The 27,398-nt window shown below is 35.7% G+C and overlaps 3 protein-coding genes across 3 annotated transcripts; 2 read left to right on the top strand and 1 right to left on the bottom strand.

Annotated features, from left to right (window-relative positions):
• Nucleotides 1-1,153: 1,153 nt before the first annotated feature.
• LOC141680549 (uncharacterized) lies at nt 1,154-2,863 on the bottom strand. The gene is made up of 2 exons (XM_074486744.1): nt 1,999-2,863; nt 1,154-1,647 (listed from the first exon to the last, which is right to left on the bottom strand). The coding sequence occupies exons 1-2, from the start codon at nt 2,861-2,863 to the stop codon at nt 1,154-1,156; spliced, it is 1,359 nt and encodes a 452-aa protein (XP_074342845.1).
• Nucleotides 2,864-5,259: 2,396 nt separating this feature from the next.
• Nucleotides 5,260-10,101, top strand: LOC141678100 (CBL-interacting serine/threonine-protein kinase 1-like). Its single transcript, XM_074484338.1, has 12 exons — nt 5,260-5,739; nt 6,280-6,342; nt 7,822-7,893; nt 7,985-8,092; nt 8,193-8,273; nt 8,365-8,544; nt 8,644-8,850; nt 8,960-9,064; nt 9,162-9,278; nt 9,505-9,567; nt 9,673-9,747; nt 9,833-10,101. The coding sequence occupies exons 1-12, from the start codon at nt 5,542-5,544 to the stop codon at nt 9,902-9,904; spliced, it is 1,341 nt and encodes a 446-aa protein (XP_074340439.1). The 5' UTR covers nt 5,260-5,541; the 3' UTR covers nt 9,905-10,101.
• A 13,633-nt stretch (nt 10,102-23,734) lies between these two features.
• On the top strand, nt 23,735-25,049 carry LOC141680548 (uncharacterized). The gene is made up of 4 exons (XM_074486743.1): nt 23,735-23,896; nt 24,036-24,182; nt 24,279-24,522; nt 24,610-25,049. The coding sequence occupies exons 1-4, from the start codon at nt 23,735-23,737 to the stop codon at nt 25,047-25,049; spliced, it is 993 nt and encodes a 330-aa protein (XP_074342844.1).
• Nucleotides 25,050-27,398: the final 2,349 nt, after the last annotated feature.

Raw genomic sequence — 27,398 nt, 5'->3', positions numbered from 1 at the left:
TTTGTAAGTTGTAATTAATAGTCTTATTAAACTCTTATTACATTTGAACTTAAATGTTTTTGACATCATCAAATCTATTAACTTGTACATTCTTGCATAATTTACAAGTTAGGGGAGAGTGTTGGATATATTTGAGATGTCATGTCTAATATGTTTCATGTTTAGTTTTCAGATCTTAACTAACAGTAAATATCAGTACTTACTGGAATCATGACTTACTGGAAGTCAGGACTTAAGGATATCAGGACTTAGATTATCAGAAGATAATATCAGAAGATGGATATCAGAACTTAAGTACTGGAGGACTAACAGATAAGGAAGGAAGCTGATTCACAGGAAAGAAGATCGAGACTAAGACAAGAAGAAGATATGCATGGAAAGAGTTAGAGGACTAGAAGAATTATATAAGATATCTGGTTGATATATTTTAGGAGACATAATTAAATTCCATATCAACTAGAAGTTATCTTGTAACTGTGTGTCTATATAAACACAGACATAGGTTTACTCTATAAGAGTTACGATCATCGAGAAGATCATATATTGTAACCTAGCAGCTCTCGTGATATTTGTTTATCACTGAGAGAGCAGTTCCATTATAACAGAGTTTATTATATCGAATACATCTGTTTTCTGTTACTTGTGTTTTAAATCGATTTGATTGTATTCTACACTGTATTCAACCCCCTTCTACAGTGTTGTGTGACCTAACAAAACTAAATTAAATACAAAAGTAATACTAAAAATATCTTACCGCAAGTACTTTGTAACCTCCGGAGAATTAATATGAACATAGTATGCCACTAGTTCATATTCATCACCACTCAACATTTTATCTTTAGTCCGTAGACTAGAATGTATTGGATATGTGTACACTTCTAACAAATTGTCATCATGAAACATTCGAGGGGCCTCATTTCTTCGTAATTTATTATGCATTATTCCTTTTTTGGAATCAAAATACGACGTGCAAAAGTGTACACATTCCTCCTCAATATAGTGTTGTGCCATTGAACCCTCCGCTCGAGCTTTGTTTCCTACTTTTAATTTCAAGTTGTGCAAATATCTTTCAATAAAATACATCCAACGCCCATTAGCCGGCCCACCCAACTTACACTCGGTTGCTAAATGTAGTGGCAAATGCTCCATAGGATTAAAAAAAACCAGGAGTTAAGAAGGTTTCAAGTTTGGACATTATCCTCACTATATTTTTCTCCATTTTTTCTAAATCCGAGTACTTGAGAACTGAAGAGCATAAATCTTGAAAGAAGTTGCATAATTCAATGATAGGATCAGCTACATGCTTCGGAAGAAGGTCACGATAAACTATAGGTAACAACTTTTGCATGAAGATATGGTCGTCATGTGATTTCATACCGCGAATGCAATTTTTTGCCCAATTCACACACCTAGATATATTTGAGGCATAGCCATCTGGAAGTTTCAATGACTCAATCCACTTGAACAACTTATGAATTTGTTTATTTAAAAGTGTGTATGGTGCATGTGGTTCAGTGCCATCACCTCGAATCCACAACTCACGATGTACACGTAATTCTTGACAATCCTTTCTCGATTTTGTGTTATCTTTCGTCTTCTTTCCATCACCAAGAATTGTGTAGAAAATATTAGCAAAGACATTCTTTTCTGTGTGCATAATGTCAATATTGTGACGAAGGCTAAGTGTCTCCCAATATGGAAGCTCAAAAAATGGAGAAAAATGTGTCCAATTGTGTTTCACCCCGTAATCCCTTTATTTTTTCTTATGTGACTTTCCTGGAGGGGGAAACTATATCTGCTCACACATCACCTTGGCTCGGCCCCCTGAATGTCTAGCACAAACTGATCGTGTCTCTACACTTCCAAATTTAGTACTCCTTTGTAGGGGATCATCTGACTCCAAAAAATATCGAGCAGTGCCATAAAAACTTATTTTGCCACCATGTTTGAGTTGTTTACCTTTTACTTCTCCCATGCAAACTGGACATGATAACTTACCTTTGGTGGACCACCCGCTAAGCATTGCAAGTCCAGGAAAGTCACTAATCGTCCATAAAAGTGCCGCCTTCATGTCATATGTTTCAACCCGGGCATGCCACAACACTTTTAATTCATCAATCAAAGGTCTAAGATAAACATGTAAGTCTTTTGTCGGATCTGTCGGTCCGGGAATAAGAAGAGGCATGAACATATATGGAGCCTTTGTACACATAGAGGGAGGAAGGTTGTAAACAACAACCACCACAGGCCATACTGTATACTCCTTCACGTGCTTGTCGCGAAAGGGGTAAAATCCATCTGTAGAGAGCCCGAGTCTTACATTTCGAATCTCATTTGAAAATCTTTGAAATCTTTGATCAAATTGTTTCCATTCATCTCCATCCGCTGGGTGACTTAATTCACCTTCAACTGGAATTCTATCATGGTGCCATCTCATAGCTTTTGCAATAGTCTCGGCCATTAGTAAATGCTGCAATATCATGGTAATAGGAAAGTAACGCAAGATTTTTCGTGGAATCTTCTGTTGTTTAGGATCTTTCTGCTTCTGGTATCTGTCTTCATTGCATATATCACACTTTGTCTTGCCACTATGCTCTTTGTAAAATAACATGCAATCATTCTCGCAAGCATCAATTTTCTCATATTTCATATGCAATCTTTTAATCATCTTCCGCATGTTGTAGTACTTTTCGGGCAATTTATGATCATCGGGTAGTACTAATCCAATGAGAAGAAGCAAGTCATCAAAGCCATTGTTACTCCAATTATGCTTATTTTTCCACTCAAGCAACTTCATTGAGAACTCCAATGTTGTATAATTGGCATTGTTTGGATAAATTGGTTCAGAAGCGGTATTCACCATCTTCTAAAATTGTTTTGACGTTTCATTTGGTTCTTCCTCAAAATCCTCGCAATCATCAAAATCATCCTCATCATGTGTATCATACATATCATCGTCTCTATATCCAGAACTCGTTCCAACCTCGACTTGTGATATATTTTTCTGCCCATGACAATCCCATGTAGTATACCATTGCATGATACCATATCGATACAAATCATTTTTCACGGTACTAGACTTCTTAAATTACTTATTTCCACAATCTCGGCACAGACATTTTATAAGACCGTTATCTTCTTTTTCGCTATGTTCTATAGAAAATTCAATGAATCTATCCACACCGGCTTTATATTCTTCCGTTAAATATTTTGACTCATTAAAGCGGTTACGACTAATCCAACTACGATCGGATACCATCTACAAATGCGCACATACATATAATTATTAACCACTATCAATATCAATATTTTACACTATTTATCATCCTATTGGAAAAATTAGTAAATAACAATTAATATTTATCAACAAATTCAAGTTATATGTATAAAAGTAATGCAATTATATCAAAGAAAAGATACAAACACAACAATAAATGAAAATAGACTATTATACGTACTTGCTGATTAAGAATGATCACATCAATGTAAATTGGGTGGAAAAGGAGAGAAGATAGGGAAGAAAATGGATGATTACGGCTGGTAAGAGAAAGGGACAATAGGGTTGCCAAAATGGAGCTACTAAATTCAACCGATTTCAGAAGAAAAAAGGAAGGGACTAAATAAAACGAAACACGGTCGTATTTAGAGCTACTAAATTCGACTGAATCCAGAATAAAATAGGAAGCGGCTAAATACAACTGAAATCGGTCTTAAAACATTTTCAACAAACATCAGTCGTATTTAATTTTCCACTCCAGCCGGTCGTATTTAATTTTCTGCCACCGTCGGTCGTATTTAGGAGTGTGTACTTTACAACAAACCGGGAAAATTCCACCTCTTTTGGCGCCGAAATTGGAAAAAATACGGGAATGGCTAAATTCGACCGAAATTGATTGTATTTAGGAGTGCCCAATATTTCAATAGGTGGGAAAATTCCCTCCATTTTTATGGCAAGGGTAAATTCAACCGACATTCGGTCGAATTCAAATTCGACCGCGCTAAATAATACCAGACTTTTATACAATTGATTTCGGTCGTATTTAGCCGCACCTTTATTTTCAACCGTTTTCAGTTGAATTTGATTTCGGTTGTATTTACGTATTTAGTCTTGTTTTATTGTAGTGATCACTAACTTTATAACTCGTGGAATGTAAATTTAGGAGATATTAGATGATTTAATATAAATCTAATTCTACTTTAACATGTATCGTATAATTTGGATAATTACTAATATTAATGTTAACTTTTGTTGACAATAATATCAATATTAACTGTAAATGTATATATTCCCAGAATCAGTCCAGATTCAAGATATTACTGACGTGTCTTCTTCAATTGCTAAAGATCGAAATTCTCACCACATACCAAATTCTTGTTTTGAACGTATTAATTTGGAGTTTTAGAATTTAATATTTTAATATCATATAAAATTTTCATATTTAGCAATAATTTTATAAAGTAAAAGCAATCTGCACGAATCTAAAAATGGCATAACTATTAGTATAAATCTTGTTGTAGCTTAGGTATCTCATATTCTCGCAACACGTCAGATTCCAGCTGCAGGGTCAATAAAAAAAGGTAATTTAAAGAAATTAAAGGCTAGGCATAAACTATGAACCCGAATCAAAATAAAGAAGCGGTCAACTAAACGAGTTCAGTCTTTCGTCCCGTCACGCATAAAAAATTGTTAAGTGTTTTTTCATGTTATTGATTATTTTCTAATTAATAAAATAAATTCCGTGTATATTGATATTAATACGAGTTTTACTAATAAAATATCGTCACATGTCATTTTAAAATACTTTTGACAATATATAACATTATTCGTGTTACATATATGATTCGGTCTTATTTTTTCCTATATTTTGGCGGGATAATTAGTATTTAATCTTGACTATAGTATCATTCAACAATCAACATTGAACACAACACACCATACGTTAACACCAAATTTGAACCATCTGACTAATTTATCTTGAATAATTGTTATAAATAAATAAAATAAGTAAATATTTATTTAAATTAATATTTTACATAATTTTATAATTGGATAAAAGTTGATAAAGATAAAAATATAATAATATGTAAATATATAGTTGGATTTACTGCTAATAATGAGGTAGAAAAAAACATATGGAGTTGATGAAAAGTAGAAATTTATCTTTTCTTTCTTTTTCGTTAATTATCACTTTCTCCTAAAATTTGTGGCATTTTGATCTCTCTACAATTCTTTTTCAAATAGTCTATATAATCAACATAACCACCTGTATATTTTTCCATATCAACAACATACAAATACTTGTGAGTTGTGTCTCTCTGTATATAAATATGCTCATGCATTGAAGAGGCCACTCTTTTCATTCTGTATGTATTATCTAACTGCCAGTCCTTATAATTCTTGAAGCCTCTGTTTCTTCTATTGTAACAGCAGCTAAACAGAGACATCTTTTTTCATTACAAGGAGAGTCCATTATATTGTTGCTACATAAATATTTATAGATACAATAATATTTGTATCTATAAAAAAGAGAGTGATTGGTGATGGTGATATTTGCAAGGAAGGAGAAGAAAGAAGAGCAAAAAAAGGGAATGCAAGTGGGGAAATATGAACTAGGAAGGACTCTTGGAGAAGGAAATTTCGGAAAAGTCAAATTTGCTAAGAGTGTTGATGATGGTCGTTCATTTGCTGTTAAAATCTTGGAGAAGACCCGGATTGTTGATCAGAGGATCATTGATCAGGTCATTTTATTTATATCTTGTTTGTTGAGTTTGGGTTGTAATCATGTTGTTTTTTTGAAAAAAATTGATTTTTTTAGTAAAATTTTATTGATTTTGATGATGTTAGAGGTGAATTTGATTTCAAGATTGTTGAAAACATGATAGGATTGTATGTCAATGGTGTTTGGATTTCGGAATAGTGCTAGAATTTTCCGCATTGTTATGTTTACGAAAAAACAAATTAAACGGGGATATCCGATAAGATGTGATTTTTCCGCGTTGTTTTTACAATGATAAATCGAATAAATATATCGAGTATTTCTGGTTTTTTAACAAACCTAAAGTGAATAAACATATCGATTATATCTCGCTCGCTTAGAGTATGAGATGAGCATAAGATGTGTGATGAGCTTTTGTGTGGAGTTCATGAGATGCAAGCTGACTGAAGTTTCTAGATTGAGAAATGACGTTACAGAGGAAAGAACTGTGAGATAGAGGAATGAACACTACTAGAAAACAAAGTGTGATTATTAATTTTTATGCATTGTTTGGATTTTTCAGATAAAGAGGGAAATTGGCACCTTGAAGCTACTCAGACATCCAAACGTGGTGCGGTTACATGAGGTTTATTTCTCTATTCTCTTCTTTCTTATCTTTTTTCACTAAATCTGGAAAATCTGATTAATAACAGTATCCCTAAAATTTCTCCAGAATCTTAGTTAGACAGATGATACCAATTCTTAAACAAATGATCTAAATTTTCTATATTAAATCTGATTGCCTAATCATGGGTTATTTTTTTTAAACACTCGGTCAAACATTCGTTGTATATCCTACTCGGTGACCAGTATGTTTGATTTAATTTTAGTCACTAACGGTTAGTTGTATATCCTACTAGGCATCTAGGCGCCGAGTATGTTTAATTTGATTTGATTTCCGTATAATACTTAAATATTTTTAATATAACAGTTACAGTTTTTATGATATAATAATCAATGATTGCTTCAAGAAAGTTATGATTGGAGTGGACTTGTAGTTAAACTCCATTCTTTGCTTTAAGGTTTGTTACAGTATCTACTGACTTCTTCAACTCCATTAGCCCAACCCCAAGTAGATTCCTCTTTTTATGGGGACAATACATCCACAAAACCTCAAGTTAAGAAAAGATACTTCTAAATTGGACATATGATATACTTATCTTAATCCATTTTGTCATATTAATGTATTATATTGTTTTGGAGTTCTTAACTGAATTTACCAGCATCATGTAAAGCACATATTTGCAACTCAAGATTGGGTGCACATATTTGCAACTCAAGATTGGGCTTGTTATAGCCTTATGTTCATTAAGATGTCGACCAATATAAATAGATTTTAAAACAAATTATCAGAGTTTCCAGTTGATGCATGTTCTAGTAGGGCCACCTATGAATGTTGAGGCTGTAGAAATCACATCAAAATTAGCAAGAAAATGCAAATATACAGCTCCCTGCTACAGATACAGGCATGGGATTGAAGAGGTAGAGGGACCCTATGTTTGTTGTTTCATTTGATCAAGAAAGTTCTTGTCTCATTTTTCGGTGAACCAGATATATTAAGTCATTTGACTGATTAAAATTCGGGTGATCTACACTGCAGTGAACACCGGTCTTAGAGTCTCGATTATTACCTTCAGCTAAAAATTTGTTAACGTAAAGTTACTATTATAATTTAGAGGCATAATCTAAGGGGATATGACATCGAAGAATATAACCTGCATCCAGCATTCAAGCTTAATTTCTGAGCTTCTGAACACAGGAACAAGAACTAAATATTGTTGGAAGCTCTAGAAAGTGGAAATTACAACTTCAATTTTAAATATTTCTTTAAAGAACTCCGAACTTTTAAAACTTCAGTTGTCAATTTGTCATGTCTTTTGTAATAGTAAGTAATGACAGCAAGCATCTTCACTACCTAATCATATCTTCCTTCAATATGTTTGGAGATGGAAGATCTACGAATATACAGAAATAATATAAATTTTCTGAAACTGAAATGTTTAACTACTGTGCTGTTTTTCGTATTTACTGACTACTGATTTTCTTCACGGTAATTAATAAGCAGGTGATTGCAAGCAAAACCAAGATTTACATGGTCCTTGAATATGTGGATAGTGGTGATCTGTTTGAGCGAATCGTAAGCATCTTTCCTTTGCATGTCTGGATTCAACTATAACTGGTTTGTTCACATCTGACCTATCCATCTTGCGCTTGTCCTTGCCTTTCAGGCATCCAAAGGTAAACTGTCCGAAGATGCAGGCAGGAAAATGTTTCAACAATTAGTAGACGGTGTTAGCTACTGCCACAATAGAGGTGTTTTTCACCGAGATCTCAAGGTATTATCCTTCTCATAGCTGCACTCTTCAAAAAAAATGACCCAGCTTCCAAAATATTGGTCTTAGTTGTTAAATTTTTACTCATCGTCTTCCCATGCAGCTAGAGAATGTCCTTGTTGATGCAGAAGGAAACATAAAGATCTCTGATTTTGGTCTTAGTGCGCTACCTCAACATTTTAGAGTATGCAATCTCTATTTTCCTCTGCATTCTTAATTAAGTTAACATCGTTTACTCTAGTTAGGTGCTTAATTACCTCTTATCTGCTGATTAGGATGACGGTTTATTACATACAACCTGCGGTAGTCCCAACTACGTTGCTCCTGAAATTCTCCACAACAGAGGTTATGATGGCGGGACATCTGATACCTGGTCGTGTGGTGTCATCTTGTACGTAATTCTCACGGGGTATCTACCATTTGAAGACAGAAATCTTGCAGTTCTCTATCAGAAGGTATAAGAGAATTATGATGCTTATTTTACATGAACCTCTTATGCAATTATCAATTATTATTTAAAAAATTCTGAATGAACTTCTCTTGATGTATTTTAGATATTCAAGGGGGATGTACATTTTCCCAAAGGGCTGTCCCCGGGAGCTAAAAAGTTGATAAGGAGGATTCTTGATCCAAATCCTCGTACCCGGATAACAATGGCTGAAATTAAAGAAGATGAATGGTTTAAGCAAAACTATACTCCAGCAAATCCTGAGGAAGATGAAGATATATCCATAGATGATGAAGCTTTGACGATACATGAGGTAATTTACAATCTGGTCTCAGGATACACTCCCTGAGGTAACAGTTGACCGTTCTTATTTTGCTGTTTAATTTGAGTACCACTGATGAGACAACTTTTCAATGTTGCAGTCACCCTTAACTGAAAAAGATACAGATTTGCCCACCCTAATCAATGCCTTTCAGCTTATCGGAATGTCCTCGAGCCTGGATCTTTCAGGCTTCTTTGAGAAAGAGGTTAAATGACTATTGAACTGTACTACTTACTGTGAAGTTCAAAAGGACTGGTAAATATGAGTAGTTATTAAATTTACACTATTTTTTGTTTCTTTAGGATGTTTCTGAAAGGAAGATCAGATTTACATCTCATCATTCCCCAAAAGAATTGGTTGAGAGGATTGAGGACATAGTTACGCAGATGGGATTTGGAGTCCAAAAGAAAAGTGGAAAGGTTAGTTCATTGAGCTGGTAGTTCAGCCTTTATATTTCTTTCAATCATCTTTTTTTGCCAACACGTTTGAACCATCCAAATTCCTAAAAATAACAGCCAATAGCTATTGTAAAATCAATAGAGAAAACTTTAAATAGCACACTACAAATCTAAGCTATATTCTAATCATTGAACCTCAACTAGATTGCCATGAAAATAACTAATCAGCATGTCTTATTATGATCAGTTGAAAGTGGTACAATTGCATAAAGATCACAAAAGCGCTGCGAGTCTTTCAGTTGCAGCAGAGGTTGGTTTTCAAACCCAAGTCCTAAGTTATGTTAATTTACTTAGCAGCTCAAAACATTGGCAGTATCTTGTTCTTACATAATGTATGTGATGTGCATTGTAATAGGTGTTTGAAATTAGCCCATCTTTGTACGTAGTGGAAGTTAGTAAAACCTTTGGAGACGTGGAAGAGTACAGACAGGTAAACTTCTCTCCCTTTCCACACATTTTGTACAATAATGTACATACATTTTACCCGCCTCTGACGATGGATAAAATTTTTGCAGTTGTGTGATAAGTTATCGCACGACCTAGGAGTCCAAAGAAGTCAAGTGCTCCCGGGCACAGAATTTCGATAGTGAAGCTGGTTGTTTGGTACAAACATAGGACCATAAGTTTGTTTAAGATCCTATATTAAATATCCATGTACAGTTAAGTTCATTTTTTAAATTATAAGACAAGCCTATTTTGCTACATCTTGTACATAATTCAAAAGCATTTGAGCATGTATGGTGGACTTTTAGGCCTAATTTTGCAGTATGCTGTAATACTTGCAGATTTTGAAACTCACAGGGACTATACCAAGAACTAAGATTGATTAGTGATCAATGTACCAAGTTCTTTCAGAGATAGTAAACCAAGCTTAAAGCTTGTTAATATCCTCTTCTAAACTTGTAGTAATACTCTATAGCATACAATTATTTGTGAAAGTGCAAGATAATACAAACTTCCAGCATAACTCATTAGCTTGAAAAAAAAAATCGATTTGGTCACTATTTGCACATGTAAGCACAAGTCTATGATACTAAATACTATTTTGCACTGCCTCTAGAAGCCAAAATCATTAGTTTCCATTTGTGAGAACTACGAGCCAGGATCATTTCTTCAGGCCAGATTCTTAGCAACTATAGAATATTTTCCCTGATCTAACCAATACTACAACGAACATGTTGAAGAAAGATTAAATGGCCACGATTTGAAATGTTTTACATTTTCAGCAAGTTATGGAAGAAAGTGCAAGCTATGTGTTATTATTATTTTTAATAATAATAATTATTTTATGGGTTACATATAAATATATCAATTATATTTGCTATATATTATATTGGGTTAAATTAAGTGATCAAAATTAATAAACATGTGACTGATATGATACCTGGGTTTTAGTTTATATATTAAGTGAATGAAATGTCTTGGCTTTTGCCATGGTTTGATCGTATAAGTAAGTTATTTCTGTCATTTTAGCTTCTGATTCTTAAAAACTTTGTTAGTTCTGTTATCGTTTTTTCCTCCACATTATGTCAATGGAAAACATTACTCAATCAATGTTTGAAATAAGTTAGGATGTGGAAGAGGTGGGAGTGGACAACGTTATTTGCCATCAGTTAACAGGGGATCCGAAACTTTGTCTGGTGGGGAAATTCTTAACAGAGGGACCCTTAGATTTCACAGCAATGCAACATATCTTAGCATCTCTGTGGAAACCAGGAAAATGAGTCTATATCAAAAATATAGATGCCAATCTGTTCATCTTTCAATTTTATCATACTATTGATTTGAATAGGGTGATCGAAGGGAGCCCATGGTCTTTCAATCGTAGAACTTTGTTATTTGGTCGTATGAATGACAACATGAACCCGAGGTGTGTTTCGTTAGATACAATGGATTTATGGGTTCAAGTGCATGATGTTAAACCAGGCTTTATGTCAGAAAGAATTATGAAGGAGGCTGGAAACCAGGTAGGTCGGTACATCAGCTCATGCCCTAGTAATTTCAAAGGTGTTTGGCGAGAATATATGAGAATAATGGTTGCCATAGATATCACAAAACCTCTGAGAAGGAGAATGAAAATTCGTACATCTGGTAATGATTGGAGCTGGATCACATTCAAATATGAACACGTGCCAACTTTTTGTTTCATCTGTGGAATTATTGGACATGCGGATAAATTCTGCAGCAAACTTTTTGACACCCCAGAGAAAGAAATAACTAGACCATACGGTGCATGGATGCGAGCACAGCTGAGAAGGCAAAATAATCTGATAGGATCAAAGTGGTTGAGGAACGGAGAAGACAATGGTCCAGAAACAGAAGCGGGCGACCCAGGAGAAAGACTAATTCCGGTACCGGCAAGAGTTGTTCAGAAAGAGGTATCAGCTCCGGAAATCTTGGTGACAGATAATGATAGCCAAAAAACAGGAGATAGGGTACAACAGAAAGATAGGGTGGGAGAAAAATTAGGGAGTTTGAATTCAGAGGAAAATGCTGGAAGCGGGAAAGTTAGTACAGGTGTAAAAAGCATAATTTTTGAGAATAAAAAGAGGAGAACAGACTGTGATGGGAAAGAAAGTGTTATGATAAGTATGGAGATAGAGCAAGATACGGAGAATGATTGCATGGATCAAGATGGACTTACTATTGGGTCAAAAAACGGGCTTGTGGCGGGTTCCGAATTTCGGGCTCGTCAAGGATTATGACAACTTTCAGTTGGAATTGCCACGGGCTTGGCACCCCGTGGGCTTTACAATTCCTAAAGGATCAAACAATCCAAAAGAGGCCCAGTATTATTTTCATAAGTGAAACTTTATGTAAAAAAGAAAAAGCAGAAAATGTTAGAAATAAAAGAGGTTTTGAAGATGCTTTTGGTGTTGACTGTCAAGGTCAGGGAGGAGGTCTTGTAATGCTGTGGAGAAATAAAGATGAGATCACTGTCCAATCCTACAGTACTAACCATATCGATGTGTTGGTTACTATTCAGGGATGGCATTCGTTTAGATTAACGGGCCTTTATGGTGAGCCTAATCGATCAAAACGAAGGTCTACTTGGAACCTTATTAGGCATCTGCACTCACAATTTCAAAACCCATGGATTTTGATTGGAGACATGAACAATGTTCTTGGTCAAGCTGATAAAAGAGGAAGGCCGTTATACCCGGCTTGGTTGATTAATGGTTTTCAAGAAGTGTTAGAGGAGTGCGACTTGCATGGCATGGAGCTAACTGGTTATCCGTTCACTTGGGAGAGAGGGCACGGTACAGACAAATGGGTTGAGATCAGATTAGATAGAGCATTAGCATCTGGTTCCTGGTTGAATCTATTCAAAGATGCAAAATTGGTTAATTTGGAGGTGTCTACGTCAGATCACAGCCCCATCTTTCTTGAAACAGTAAATCCAATCATGTATGATGAGTTAGGAAGAACTTTCTTGTATTCCTATTTGATTTCATTTGAATTAATAAAAGACTTGTTATATTTTATGGGCTTTATCTATTTAAAGTGTATTAAATAAGATGTTCCATAGTTTAGAGTAAAGCTCTAGAATTATAATGAGATTATAATAGTGAGATCTAGAAGACGACAACTCTGGACTTAAAACAGTTCCTGATCATAGGATAACTAATCGGATGTTAGTGGATCCGCAAAGATTGATACATACTATGCTTGCTCCCTTCAGGAGGATGTCTCTTCTCATAGGCATTTGTGTGGTGACACTATAGCTGGTATGTAGGTGCTTATTAGGGAATAAGTTCACTGAACATGACTCGATAAGTTGAACAACTAATGGAGATTACTCACGTGTCAATAGTTATTCACTGAGTGATAGTTGTACAAGTGTTCTTAGACTTGAGATCGTTAAAGGTATCTTATATATAATGAACTGTGCTTTGGTTTAGTCCTTAGTCTCAAGGACATCCATTAGGTCTATTCTGGGCATAGGGATTTGTGTATAAAGATAGTTAACGTCAATAGAGGATCTACCCCTTCCAGTATAGGAAGAGAATATCCTATGTTATTCTTAGTATGCGAGTTCTGGAATCTCTGGACAGAGTGTATGAAATTAGAAAGGAGTTTCTAATTTGTATTAATATGAACTTTGCATTATGAATAAGAAATCATATGATTAAATTTGATAGGTCTGACACGAGATCCATGCCTTGTATTTATTCGGGATATTATAAGGGTAGAAGGAATTCATTGTACGGTAACTAGTCACTGACAGGTTCTTGATATTCTAAGCAGTGAATTCATATTATCCGGATAGTCGCGATATGTTGAGAAACATCACTCACGATGTAGAATAAATATAATTAATCAGTTAATTATATTTAGTGAATTTTAGTATTCATGTAAATAATTAATAAAAGTTTATTATTATTTATTTCTACTACCGGCATAATATTGAACCTACAGGGTCACACCATAAAAGAATATTTTCTTTGATGAAATAATGAGAGAGAGAATTATTTTCTAAATAGTTAAGAAAAAAAAATAATGATTAAAATAGTTTTAATTATTATTAAAGCATTTTATGAAGATAAAATGTGGGGGTTAATATATATAAAGATATATTATAAAACCCTAGGAGAGCCCTATAAATAGAATGAGATGGCTCATTCTATTCACATAATTTTGGTTTTGTGAAAACCCTAGCCTCCATCTTCTTCCTCTCTCTCTCTCTCCCAAAAACTCCATTTTATAAAAGCTCGGTTTTATAAAAGGTTCATCGAAGAAGATCGTTCTTGGTGGATATCGGTAGAGTGCTTCACACACTGAGGAGCAACTGCTAGCACTCCAATTTTATAAAGCTTCGATTCACGAGGTATGGTTTCGATTCCTCAGTTTTTCCTTTTATACGTTTTTCTATATGTTCGGTATATGGATTTTACGGAATAAATTGTTATTTCACGCTTCCGCTCATCCGTAAATTCCACCATTGGTATCAGAGCTAGGTTCTGCATATAGAGATTCATATAAAAAATTTCAGATTTTTTATGCATGTATGGATTTATTATGATTTTTGCAAGTTTATTTGGATTTAATTATGAATTAATTCAAAATAATTTTTGCATGAGATTTTGACTACTGATCTGGGTTCTACAAGTGTTGTAGATTGACTAGGTATTTTTTTCATAATTTTGTGATTTATAGATTATTTGTTATGAATTTTTAAAAATTGTTTTAATTAAAATTCATGGAATAATTATGCATGTGAATAATTATGATTAAAATTTGCACAAGGACCCATGGCTGATCTGGTATTTTTCTGCTACTCCCTGATTTAAGAAATCATATTATTTTGATTTTGATTAATTTATTAATTAAATGTTAATTAATTTAATAATAATAAAAATAAAATAATAAATTAATAAGGAGTTATTAAAGAAGGGAGTAAAAGGAAAGGGGGTTACATTTTTTTTTGTAAACGGCTGGCAGACAAACGGGCAGGTGACAGAAAAAAAAACTGCTGCGGCTGTGCCAGGCGCGTGCGCTGCACGTGGGGAAGGGGTTTGTTGCGCATTCCGTGAATGCGTTGCACACTGTTGCGCATTTACGGAATGCGTTACACGCGTAAATGGCTCAACAGTGTTGTAACGCATTACGTACATGCGTTACATCCCGTCTGTCCGCATTAAATTTGATTTTTTGGGAGTTTCGTAAATCCGTTTTGGGCGTGCAATATATCGTTGAATTCGTTTTTCCGAGACTGATCTAATGAAGTGGTCAAATATTTTTTATATAAAAGTTTTGAACTGTTTATATTCCCGAAAGTGTTTTAAAGCATGTTTTAATTGTTTTATTTGCTTTTAAATGCTATAATAAATCCATACATCATTATATCAATGTGTGACATCACATTGCTTGCATGCTTACTTGTTTATTTATTTTTATATATGAGATGTATGCCTATGTTTACCATGCGATGATAGATTTAGGTGAACTTAAATCAATATAAGGCGTGCTCTAGAAAATCTAGAATAAGAATCGTTTCTTGCCTTGACAGTAATATTATGAATACAATCATGAGATTCTTGTGTTTATGAAACACGTAATTAAATATGAATTTTCAATTTTGAGAGAAAGGATGACACTGTCAACAACAGATTTCTATTTGTAAGAAAGGGTTATTAAGTGACGCCTCTTGACAATGCTCCACCCGATCTGGGAATCATCTGATTATCGATTATTGATTTGAAATATTTAATTTAAAAGGAAGAATCTCTTTATAATATGATTATGATTGTAACGTAATATAATCCCTCTAAAATTAAATAATATCAAGTAGTAATTGGCCAATGACACAACGGGCTTGTGTCGGTCATAGCCTTCCAACATGATAGAAAGTGGTTCTTATTTTTAAATCATTGTCGTTTCGTGCTACAGCCGAGGGCTTTGATTTCGAAATAAGAAATACTTGTCTATTACATAGAGATGTGTACATTGAATTAGAATCTAAAGGTCGTTACGTGCTACAGCCGTGGGCCTTTGGAGACTGATTCAATTGTACGAAATGTTGGGTTAGAGTTGACTTAGAATATTGAGTTTGTCGTGCTACAGCCGTGACTCAATTATTCAAGAGGCTAAAATTATATTAGGGAATAACATAAGATGTAATTGACAAGAGTTGTCTGCCTATTGAACATCACATGACGTTTCGTGCTACAGCCGAGGTTGTGTAATGGAATGTAGGATCCCTATTCCCACTAGCATTATGAATGCCTAATTTTCACTTAGGGGTTGTATAAATTAGATAAACTAGTGGGAGCCACTTATGAATAAAGACCCGATTCATATAGTGTTTTGAAATAAAATTGAATATTTGCTAAGTGTTGTTATGTGTTTATCATTTACAGATTTACTATATTCGTTATGTCTTCTGCACTATCACTCCGGAGTATACTAGATGTTCACAAGTTGACTGGTCCTAATTTTGCTGACTGGCTTCGAAACTTGAGAATTGTTCTCAGGGTGGAGAAGCTGGAATATGTGCTTGACTCACCTAAGCCTATTGAACCTGCTAACGATGCACATAATGATGAACATGTTGTGTATCGTAAGTGAATAGATGATGCAAATGTTGCTCAATACATCATGCTAGCTTCCATGAACATTGAGCTACAGAAGCAGCATGAGCATATGGATGCTCACACTATCCTTATGCATCTACAAGAGTTGTATGATGTGGCAGGGAGGACAGCTCGATATGAGATATCGAAGGAGCTGTTCGGTTGTAGGATGTCTGAGGGATCATCCGTGAATGACCATGTACTTAAGATGATCAATTTGATTGAACGTCTTGGATAACTTGGTTTTGCCATGGATGGGGAGCTGAGCCAAGACTTGGTCTTGCAATCACTTCCGGGTTCGTTTTCGGAGTTTGTTGTGAACTTTCACATGAATAAGCTGGATGTCAGCCTGGCTGAACTCCACAACATGTTGAAGACTGCGGAATCGAATTTCCCCCCTAAGAAGAGCTCTGTTCTTCTAATTGGTGAAGGTTCCAATCCTAAGAAAAGGAAGAAGAACCCTTCCAAGAAGAAGAAAGTAGGTGGGAAAAAGCCTGTTCCACCAAAAGCTGAAGACCTCAAGAGCAAAGCTGTTTGCTTTCACTGTAAAAAGGTGGGGCACTGGAAGAGGAACTGCAAGGTTTACCTTGCAGAATTGAAGAAGAAGAAGGGTAGTGAGACTACCACTTCTGCTTCAGGTATGTTCATGATTGAAGTGAATATATCATTAAATCAAATTTCTACTTGGGTATTAGATACCGCCTGTGGTTCTCATATTTGCAATTCGTTGCAGGGACTAAGGGGAAGTAGGACTCTTGAAGAAGATGAGGTGATTCTACGGATGGGAAATGGAGCAAGAGTTGCTGCTGAAGCTGTAGGATCATTTCATTTATATATGCCTACGGGCAAGACTATTGTTTTAAATAATTGTTATTTTGTTCCTTCGATTGTGAGGAATATTATTTCTATTCCAATGTTAGACTTGGATGGATTTTCGTTTGTTATTCAGAATAATAAATGTTCAATTCTTAGAGATAACGTTCTTTATGGAAGTGGTATTTTAAATAATGGTTTGTATGTATGTGACGTAGAGCATGATTTACTACAAATTGAACATACTAATAAGAGAAAAAGGGATGATGAAAATCTCACTTTTTTGTGGCACTGCAGACTTGGTCATATTAGTGAAAATAGACTGCGGACATTACATAAGGAAAGGTTACTTGACCCCTTTGATTTTGAATCATATCCTACATGCGAGTCTTGTCTATTGGGTAAAATGACCAAATCCCCATTTAGTGGACATGGAGAGAGGGCTGCAGATTTGCTAGGATTGGTACACACAGATGTATGTGGACCAATGTTTACGCAAGCCATGGGTGGATATTCATACTTCATTACTTTCATAGATGATCGATCTAGATTCAGATATATGTATTTGATGAAACACAAGTCTGAAGCCTTTGAAAAGTTCAAAGAATATAAGCATGAAGTGGAGAAACAAACCAAACATAGTATTATAACTCTTCGATCAGATCGATGTGGTGAATACTTGAATGGAGAGTTTCTAGATTATCTCAAAGAAAATGGTATAGTCTCCCAGTGGACTCCTCCATATACTCCACAGTTGAATGTGGTATCTGAAAGGAGAAATCGAACTTAGTTAGACATGGTTCGGTCCATAATGAGCTATGCGAATCTTTCAGTATTCCTGTAGGGTTATGCATTGGAAACCTCAGCATATTTACTGAATAAGGTGCCTTCCAAATATGTCCCTAAAACTCCATATGAGATATGGAAAGAAAGGAAATCGAGTCTTAAACACGTTAAGATTTGGGGATGTCCAGCTTATGTCAAGAAAGTTGACCCAGATAAGTTGGAATCTCGATCCGTAAAATGTAGTTTTGTGGGATATCCTAAAGAGACTTTAGGATATTACTTTTACACCGATCATAGGGTGTTTGTCTCCAGACATGCTACCTTCTTGGAAAAGCATTTTATCCTTGAAGGAAACAGTGGGAGCAAAATTGAACTTGATGAAGTTCAAGAAGCACAAACTACTACGAATCAAGTGGAAACACCTGTTCAGACTAAACAACCTTCTGTGGAACAGCCCATTCGTAGGTCAGGGAGAGTGTCTCGCCAACCTGAGAGGTATTATGGCCTTGTCCTTTAGAATGACAATGAGTTGTCAATCATTGATGATGACGACCCTATGACCTATAATGAGGCTATGAGTAGTGTTGACTCAGAGAAATGGCAAAGTGCCATGAAATCCGAAATGGAATCTATGTATACCAACCAAGTATGGACTTTGGTTGAAGCACTTGAGGGTGTGAAGCCTATTGAGTGCAAATGGGTATACAAAAGAAAGATTGGAGCAGATGGCCAAGTGGAGACCTATAAGGCCAGGCTCGTGGCAAAAGGATTCAGACAAAGACAAGGGATTGACTTTGATGAAACTTTTTCGCCTGTAGCCCTGTTAAAATCAATTCGAATTTTGCTTGCGATTGCTGCTTACTACGACTATGAGATCTGGAAAATGGATGTGAAAACGGCCTTCCTCAATGGGAAACTTGAAGAGGAAGTGTATATGACACAGCCAGAGGCTTTTCTTTCTAAGGGAAATGAACACCTAGTGTGTAAGCTGCTGCGAACCATATATGGTTTAAAACAAGCTTCTCGTAGATGGAACATCCGTTTTGATGAGACAATCAAAGAGTTTGGTTTTATCAAAAACATAGATGAACCATGTGTCTACAAGAAGGTTAGTGGGAGCGCGGTAACATTTCTTGTATTGTATGTGGATGACATACTTCTTATAGGAAATGATATACCGATGCTGCAATCAGTCAAAGTGTGGCTATCGAAGAACTTCACTATGAAGGACTTGGGAGAAGCATCCTACATTCTCGGTATGAAGATCTATAGAGATAGATCTAGAAGAATGATAGGTCTTACCCAGGGTACATACATCCAGAAAGTGCTTAAAAGGTTTAGCATGGAAAACTCCAAAAGAGGTCTCATACCGATGAGCCATGGAGTGTCCCTTTCCGAAAAGATGTCTCCTAAGACACCTGAGGAAAGAGAGCGTATGAGTAAGATTCCTTATGCTTCAGCAATAGGATCTATCATGTACGCGATGTTATGTACCAGGCCTGATGTTGCTTATTCAATCAGTGTGACGAGCAGTTATCAGTCCAATCCAGGTGAAGACCACTGGAAAGCAGTGAAGAATATCCTTAAGTACTTGCGAAGGACTAAGGATATTTTTCTTGTTTTTGGTGGCGGATCTGAGTTGAAAATAGAGGGTTATACTGACTCTAGTTTTCAATCAGAAAGTGATGATAGCAAATCCATGTCAGGGTACGTGTTTACTCTGAACGGTGGTGCGATTAGTTGGAAGAGTTCCAAACAGTCTACAACGGCTGACTCCACAGCGGAAGCAGAATATATAGCTGCAAGTGAGGCTGCAAAAGAAGCCGTTTGGATGAGGAAATTTGTTTCTGAGTTTAGAGTTATTCCTAGCATTGAGGAGCCTATTGTGTTGTATTGTGATAACAACGCAACAATAGCACAAGCCAAGGAACCTAGGTCTCATAAAAATTCCAAACATGTTTTGCGACGCTTTCATTTGATTAGGGAAATCATTGAAAGAGGAGATGTCAAGATTGAGAGAGTTGACACACATAACAACGTAGCAGACCCACTAACAAAGTGATTGTCTCAGATTCACTTTGATCGTCATAAAGAGAAGATGGGTATTAGATACCAGGGTGATTGGCTTTAGTTCAAGTGGGAGATTGAAAGTGTTTGTCCTAAATCCAATCATATATGATGAATTAGGAAGAACTTTCTTGTATTCCTATTTGATTTCATTTGAATTAATAAAAGACTTGTTATATTTTATGGGCTTTATCTATTTAAAGTGTATTAAATAAGATGTTCCATAGTTTAGAGTAAATCTTCTAGAATTATAATGAGATTATAATAGTGAGATCTAGAAGATGATAACTCTGGACTTAAAACAGTTCCTGATCATAGGATAACTAATCGGATGTTAGTGGATCCGCAAAGATTGGTACATACTATGTTTGCTCCCTTCAGGAGGATTTCTGTTCTCATAGGCATTTGTGTGGTGACACTATAGCTGGTATGTAGGTGCTTATTAGGGAATAAGTTCAATGAACATGACTCGATAAGTTGAACAACTAATGGAGATTACTCACGTGTCAATAGTTATTCACTGAGTGATAGTTGTACAAGTGTCCTTAGACTTGAGATCGTTAAAGGTATCTTATATATAATGAACTGTGCTTTGGTTTAGTCCTTAGTCTCAAGGACATCCATTAGGTCTATTCTGGGCATAGGGATTTGTGTATAAAGATAGTTAACGTCAATAGAGGATCTACCCCTTCCAGTATAGGAAGAGAATATCCTATGTTATTCTTAGTATGCGAGTTCTGGAATCTCTTGCCAGAGTGTATGAAATTAGAAAGGAGTTTCTAATTTGCATTAATATGAACTTTGCATTATGAATAAGAAATCATATGATTAAATTTGATAGGCCTGACACGAGATCCATACCTTGTATTTATTCGGGATATTATAAGGGTAGAAGGAATTCATTGTACGGTAACTAGTCACTGACAGGTTCTTGATATTCTAAGCAGTGAATTCATATTATCCGGATAGTCGCGATATGTTGAGAAGCATCACTCACGATGTAGAATAAATATAATTAATCAGTTAATTATATTTAGTGAATTTTAGTATTCATGTAAATAATTAATAAAAGTTTATTATTATTTATTTCTACTACCGGCATAATATTGAACCTACAGGGTCACACCATAAAAGAATATTTTCTTTGATGAAATAATGAGAGAGAGAATTATAATCTAAATAGTTAAGAAAAAGAAATAATGATTAAAATAGTTTTAATTATTATTAAAGCATTTTATGAAGATAAAATGTGGGGGTTAATATATATAAATATATATTATAAAATCCTAGGAGAGCCCTATAAATAGAATGAGATGGCTCATTCTATTCACATAATTTTGGTTTTGTGAAAACCCTAGCCTCCATCTTCTTCCTCTCTCTCTCTCTCTCTCTCCCAAAAACTCCATTTTATAAAAGCTCGGTTTTATAAAAGGTTCATCGAAGAGGATCGTTCTTGGTGGATACCGGTAGAGTGCTTCACACACTGAGGAGCAACTGCTAGCACTCCAATTTTATAAAGCTTCGATTTACGAGGTATGGTTTCGATTCCTCAGTTTTTCCTTTTATACATTTTTCTATATGTGCGGTATATGGTTTTTACGGAATAAATTGTTATTTCACGCTTCCGCTCATCCGTAAATTCCATCACTAATCCCTTCCAGAGTTCGCAAATTAAAGTTTGAAAATGCCTGGCTTAGGGAACCTGTTTGTCAGCGTATAGTGGAGGACTCGTGGAACAAGAACTTTAATGAAAATCTACATACAAAGTTGAGTAGGTGCTTAGAAGAAGTTTCAGCCTGGGGACATGAGTTTACAGGAAATTTCAAGCAACGAATAGATAGATGTAAGTAGATTATTCGACGGACAAAGGGTTGCAGGGATAGAGATGCAGTTCAGAGAAATCAAAGCGCTTGTAAGGAATTGACTGAGATTTATACACAGCAGGAAATATTCTGGAAACAACGGTCGAAACAATTATGGCTTAAAGAAGGGGACAAGAATAGTAAATTCTTTCATGCTACAGCCGAGCTCGCAGAAAAAGTAACCAGATTAAATCCTTGTTGAATGAAGTAGGTCAATCAGTAGAGTGGGATGATGGTCTGCTAGAGTTAATGATAGAGTACTTCACAGATCTGTTTACAGCAACAGATGTTGAGTGGCACAATATTGTTAGTTGTGTTGATAACAGGGTCACTAGTGCTCAGAATGACATGATATTGCAGCCTATTGATGGTCATGAGGTAAAACAAGCCATCTTTCACATGCACTCGGATAAATCATCGGGCCCCGATGACATCAGTCCAGGTTTCTACCACAAATTCTGGAACATTATTGGTGGTGACATTGTAAGCATGGTTCAATTTTTCTTTGAAAACGGTGCGTTTGTTGATCAATACACTGATACTAATATAGTGCTTGTACCTAAAAAGAAAAATCATCAGAAAATGGTTGATCTTAGACCAATTTCCCTGTGTAATGTTAGATATAAGATAGCTTCTAAAGTGCTGGCTAACCGTTTGAAAAAGGTGATTGATCAAATTATTTCAGAGGAGCAAAGCGCTTTCATTCCAGGCCGAATAATTTCAGACAACATCATGATATATTTTGAGATTATTCATTACATGAAACGGAAGACTCAAGGTAAAAAAGGATGGCGGCTTTGAAGCTTGATATGAGCAAAGCTTATGATAGAGTGGAGTGGGGCTATATTCGAGCTATGCTTAGTAAGTTGGGTTTTAATAATTCAGTTATTAACCTATTTATGTAATGTGTTACTACTGCTCGATACAAAATTGTTCATTCTGGCAAAGAGTTTGGTGACATTATTCCTCGCAGGGGCCTTCGACAAGGGGACCCCCTTTCATCATATCTATTTTTAATATGCATGGAGGGTTTATCAGCCATTATAAAATCTTACGAGAATCGCGGTTTGATAAAGGGAATTAAGGTTGCCAGAGGTGCCCCCTCAATATCTCATATGTTTTTCGCGGATGACAGTTACATATACTATCATGCCACCAAGGATGAAGCAGTGCAGATTATGGAAATTCTAGCGATTTTTGAACAAGCCTCGGGTCAAAAAATTAATACGGCCAAATCTAGTGTTTTCTTTAGCTGTAATGTTCAGCAGGGTGTAAAGGATGATGTTTTGCAGGTGCTGGGTTTTCACGAAGAAGACTCGAATACTCAATATCTAGGTCTACCGAGCTGTATTGGTAGAAGCAAAACAGCAGTCCTGGGGTACCTAAAAGATAGAGTTAGTAGTAAGATTCAAAGCTGGGATGGGAATTTATTGAACAAGAGTGGAAAATAAGTTCTTATCAAGACGTTTACACAAGCGATTCCTACGTATGCAATGTCAGTTTTTCTCCTTCCTGTTGAAATGTGTAAAGACATGGAGAAGCTTATGTGTAAGTACTGGTGGAAATCAGGAAAAAAAGAGAGAGGTATACACTGGATGAGCTGGGAGAGGATGAGTGTCTCGAAAATGTATGGGGGGCTCGGCTTCAGAAACCTTCATGAGTTCAACTTGGCTTTACTGGGAAAGCAGGGTTGGCGGCTTATTACAAACCCAACTTCTCTTGTTATAAAAATGTTTAAATCCAGATACTTCCCAAATGACAGTTTTTTTAGTTTTGGCGAAGCAACTTAGCATCTCAACATATTCTTAAACAAGGAATGGGTTGTAGAGTGGGCGATGGCAGGTCTATAAGTATAGTTAACGATCCATGGTTACCTAGCAGTGATAATCCTCATGTGGAGACGAGTAGTGAAGCCATCCAGAATCAAACAGTGTCATCATTGATGCTTTCAGGTGTAAGAAGATGGGATGAAGATCTGGTGCGGGATACTTTTGTCCAAAGAGATGTTAATATTATTCTAGCTACACCTCTTTCAGAGTCGAACAATGACTCCTGGTATTAGAGAAAGGAGAAAAATAAAGTTTTTTTTTGTAAAAACAGCCTATACACTTATTCAGGAAACAAAACCTGGTGCGAATTTTTATGACAATCCTTGTTTCTGGAAGCGTTTATGGAATCTTCATACTCCACCAAAAGTTAAAAAAAAATTGTGGCGTAGTATTACTGGTTGCCTTCCAACTAAAGACATGCTACATCTAAAAAAGGTTGATGTTAATATTCTTTGTTCTTTGTGCAACAGAGAAATAGAAACTTCAGGCCACATTTTTCTGTATTGCTCCTTTGCTCGATCATGTTGGTAGGCTGCAGGGATGCCTTGTGACGACGAGTATGTATACAATTCATTTCAAGAATGGGCCTTTAGTACTTTCAACGGATGGGATGTGTCTAAAAGGGAGAGGGGAGCTATGCTTTGCTGGACCATATGGAAGTGCAGGAACGATTTAATTTGGAATCAGAGGTGTTTGGAAGCGCAAGAAGCTGCTAATTCAGCGAGAGTGGCCCTTAATCAGTGGAAAGAAGCTCAGGACAGAAGTTTCGATCGTTGTTAGGGATTGATAAACCAGAACGATGGGGATGAGCGATGGACCTTACCAACAGAAAATCAGACTAAGGTAAATACTGATGCTGCAGTGTTTGTTTCTTCTAATCGCTATAGCTTTGAGTTTGCTGCAAGAAATCACAAAGGGGAACTATTAGAAGCTCGATCGAAGTGCAATGGGGGTACCATATCTCCAGACTTTGCTGAAGCTATGGGCATCCGTGAAGCTTTGAGCTGGATCAAAGCAACCCAGCTGGAAAATGTGGTGGTCGAAGCTGACTTTCTAGTTGCAGTCCAAGTAATCCGAAGTGAAGTGGCAATGGACTCTTACTTTGGTACTTTAATTCAGGAATGTAGGGACTTGTTAAAGTCTATGAGAGGCAAAGGTGTAATCCTTAAGTTTATTAAGCGATCTACGAATAACTTAGCTCATGCTTTAGCTAGGTGTAGTTATTCAGAAGCTGACCGCATCTGGAAGGTAGATGAAGTCTACCCAGAAATCATGCATGTACTCGAAAATGATTTGATTTAATGAAAGTTTATTTCATTGTTGGCAAAAAAATAATAATTAAGTGATCAAATAAGAAACCCAATTAGATTTTAATTTATTGTATGGACCTAATAAGTGTATACCTAATACCAGGCCCAATTAAATTATAACGAAAAATTTAATTAGGTGGTATGTAAAAAGGGTTATAGTCTCCAATATATCAGGTACACGTAACGGCTTATCTTCTAGAGCTATTGAGAAACCCTAAGGAGTACTTGGTTGAGGAAGACAATAATCAAGAATATTATTCAGATTAAGATATCGTTACAATTAGGACTGTCAAAAAATTCAAAAAATCCGATATTCGTCCGAAAAATCCGCATCCTTATCCGAGAAAAAAACGGATATTATCCGTATCCGAGAAAAGGCGGATATTATCCGTATCCGAATTCGGGATATTCGAATCTGAAACTAAAAACATATATGATATTTAGATTATATAAATATATAATTATATATAATTTATAATTTATTTTTTAGTTTATAGTGTGTGTAAAAGTATTAAATAATACGTTTATACAAATTTTATATAGTTGTACACATACTTTATACATATATAAATATATTATATGTATTTAATCGTAGAAAATGTTCTATAATCATCGTCAAAATGGTAGAGGCAACAAAAAAATTCAAAAAATTCGATATTCGTCCGAAATATCCGCATTCGTATCCGAAAAAAGTGGATATTATCCGTATCCGAAATAAAGCGGATATTATCCGTATTCGAATCCAATGATTGCGGATGCAGATACATATATAGGTATATCTGTATTCAAATAATCTGTTTGACAGCCCTAGTTACAATTATACTCTTATGGATTCAGGTACGCTTCTACATTTAGTTTAATCTCGATAATTAGATATGATGATTACAGTCCTTAATCTCTATTTTAGAGAATTATGTGTTTATAGAATTATTAAATTCTATCAATTGGCATCTGATTATCGATAATTGATTTATGCGAAATTGATTCGTAATTTTTTTCTTAATTTTTATTCGGTTGTATATTTTCATGTCTGCGGATTATATGTACTGGTTCACTTTCTTTTACTTGTTTGATGTGTCCGTGAACTAAGATTTCTGGTAATGATGGCATGAATATTAAATTTTTACTACATGATTATTATACTATTTTTAATGGATACGATAGAGCTTTTTTGTTTCTTAATTTTATAACAATTGCTCAATCATGTATCTGGATTCTGGGTCTTGTACATTCATTACTTGAGTATAATAATTCAAAGAAAGTATTATACGGACTATGGCACTTGACGCAAGTTAGGTAATGTCCATTAGTCAAATATATTAAGTTGGCCAGCTATTCCTGTTATTTATGTAAATCAATGCATGATTACGTAATTTTAATAGCCTAAATTTTACGGGTACATATTATTTCCGAGTTTTTTATTTTGAAGTAAATCGTACTTGCATTAATTCAAATCCAAATCAAGTGCATGAGTAAGAAAATCAGGTGGAGTGACACCCCACTCTTCTATATCTGACATAGAATAGACAGCTCGTGCAAGAACTACACTATTCGCAGAATGATAAGCAAAACCAACTAGCACAGGACAAACGTGCTTTAACATATGGATACAATCCATTACAATAGTTTCGAAGTACGCCTCTCCCGGTCTACCATTGCAAGCAGTAGCTAATTCATACGTATCTTTCTCAAACACGCAATGATTATATCCTTCCGCCATAACCCAAGACAAGGCTTCCTTCAAAGCCATAACTTCGGCCTCCCTTGGTTTCCAAGCTCCTGCAATTTTTCGACATCTGGCTCCCACAAATTTAGCCTGACTATCTCTAATGACTACACCAACACCAATACTGTCATCGAGGAATATTGCAGCATCGATGTTTATCTTCATCCATCCCTCCTTCGGTGGACACCGAACCCTACGACCCAACTCTCCTCTAAGCCTTCGATCCTCATCCTTCACCTGGGCTTCCTTCCACTCAGCGAGAAGATTGATTGCACTATGACGAACACCAAATACTGATCCATTAACACGGTCCCAGACCCATCTATTCCTCCTATTCCACAAGATCCAACAAATCATAGCAATTTCAACCCACTGATCTCTCGTACCATTCTCAAATACTCTTGTAAATATTTGACAAGGTAAGTCAGACGTTGTATACTGCACCAGGTGGCATACACCAGATGTTAACCAGACTGTCTTCACAAAATCGCACAAAAACATAACATGCACATCTGTTTCAATCTCAAAGTGACACCATGGACATCGGACATCTATGTCAACATGTTTTGATGGCAGTGCCATAGCAGTAGGCAGACACCCCTTGCACAACCTCCA

Source organism: Apium graveolens, chromosome 8 (assembly GCF_009905375.1).
Source record: "Apium graveolens cultivar Ventura chromosome 8, ASM990537v1, whole genome shotgun sequence".
In the NCBI taxonomy this organism is placed as follows: domain Eukaryota; kingdom Viridiplantae; phylum Streptophyta; class Magnoliopsida; order Apiales; family Apiaceae; genus Apium; species Apium graveolens.
This window is presented reverse-complemented; position numbering and strand designations above follow the sequence as displayed.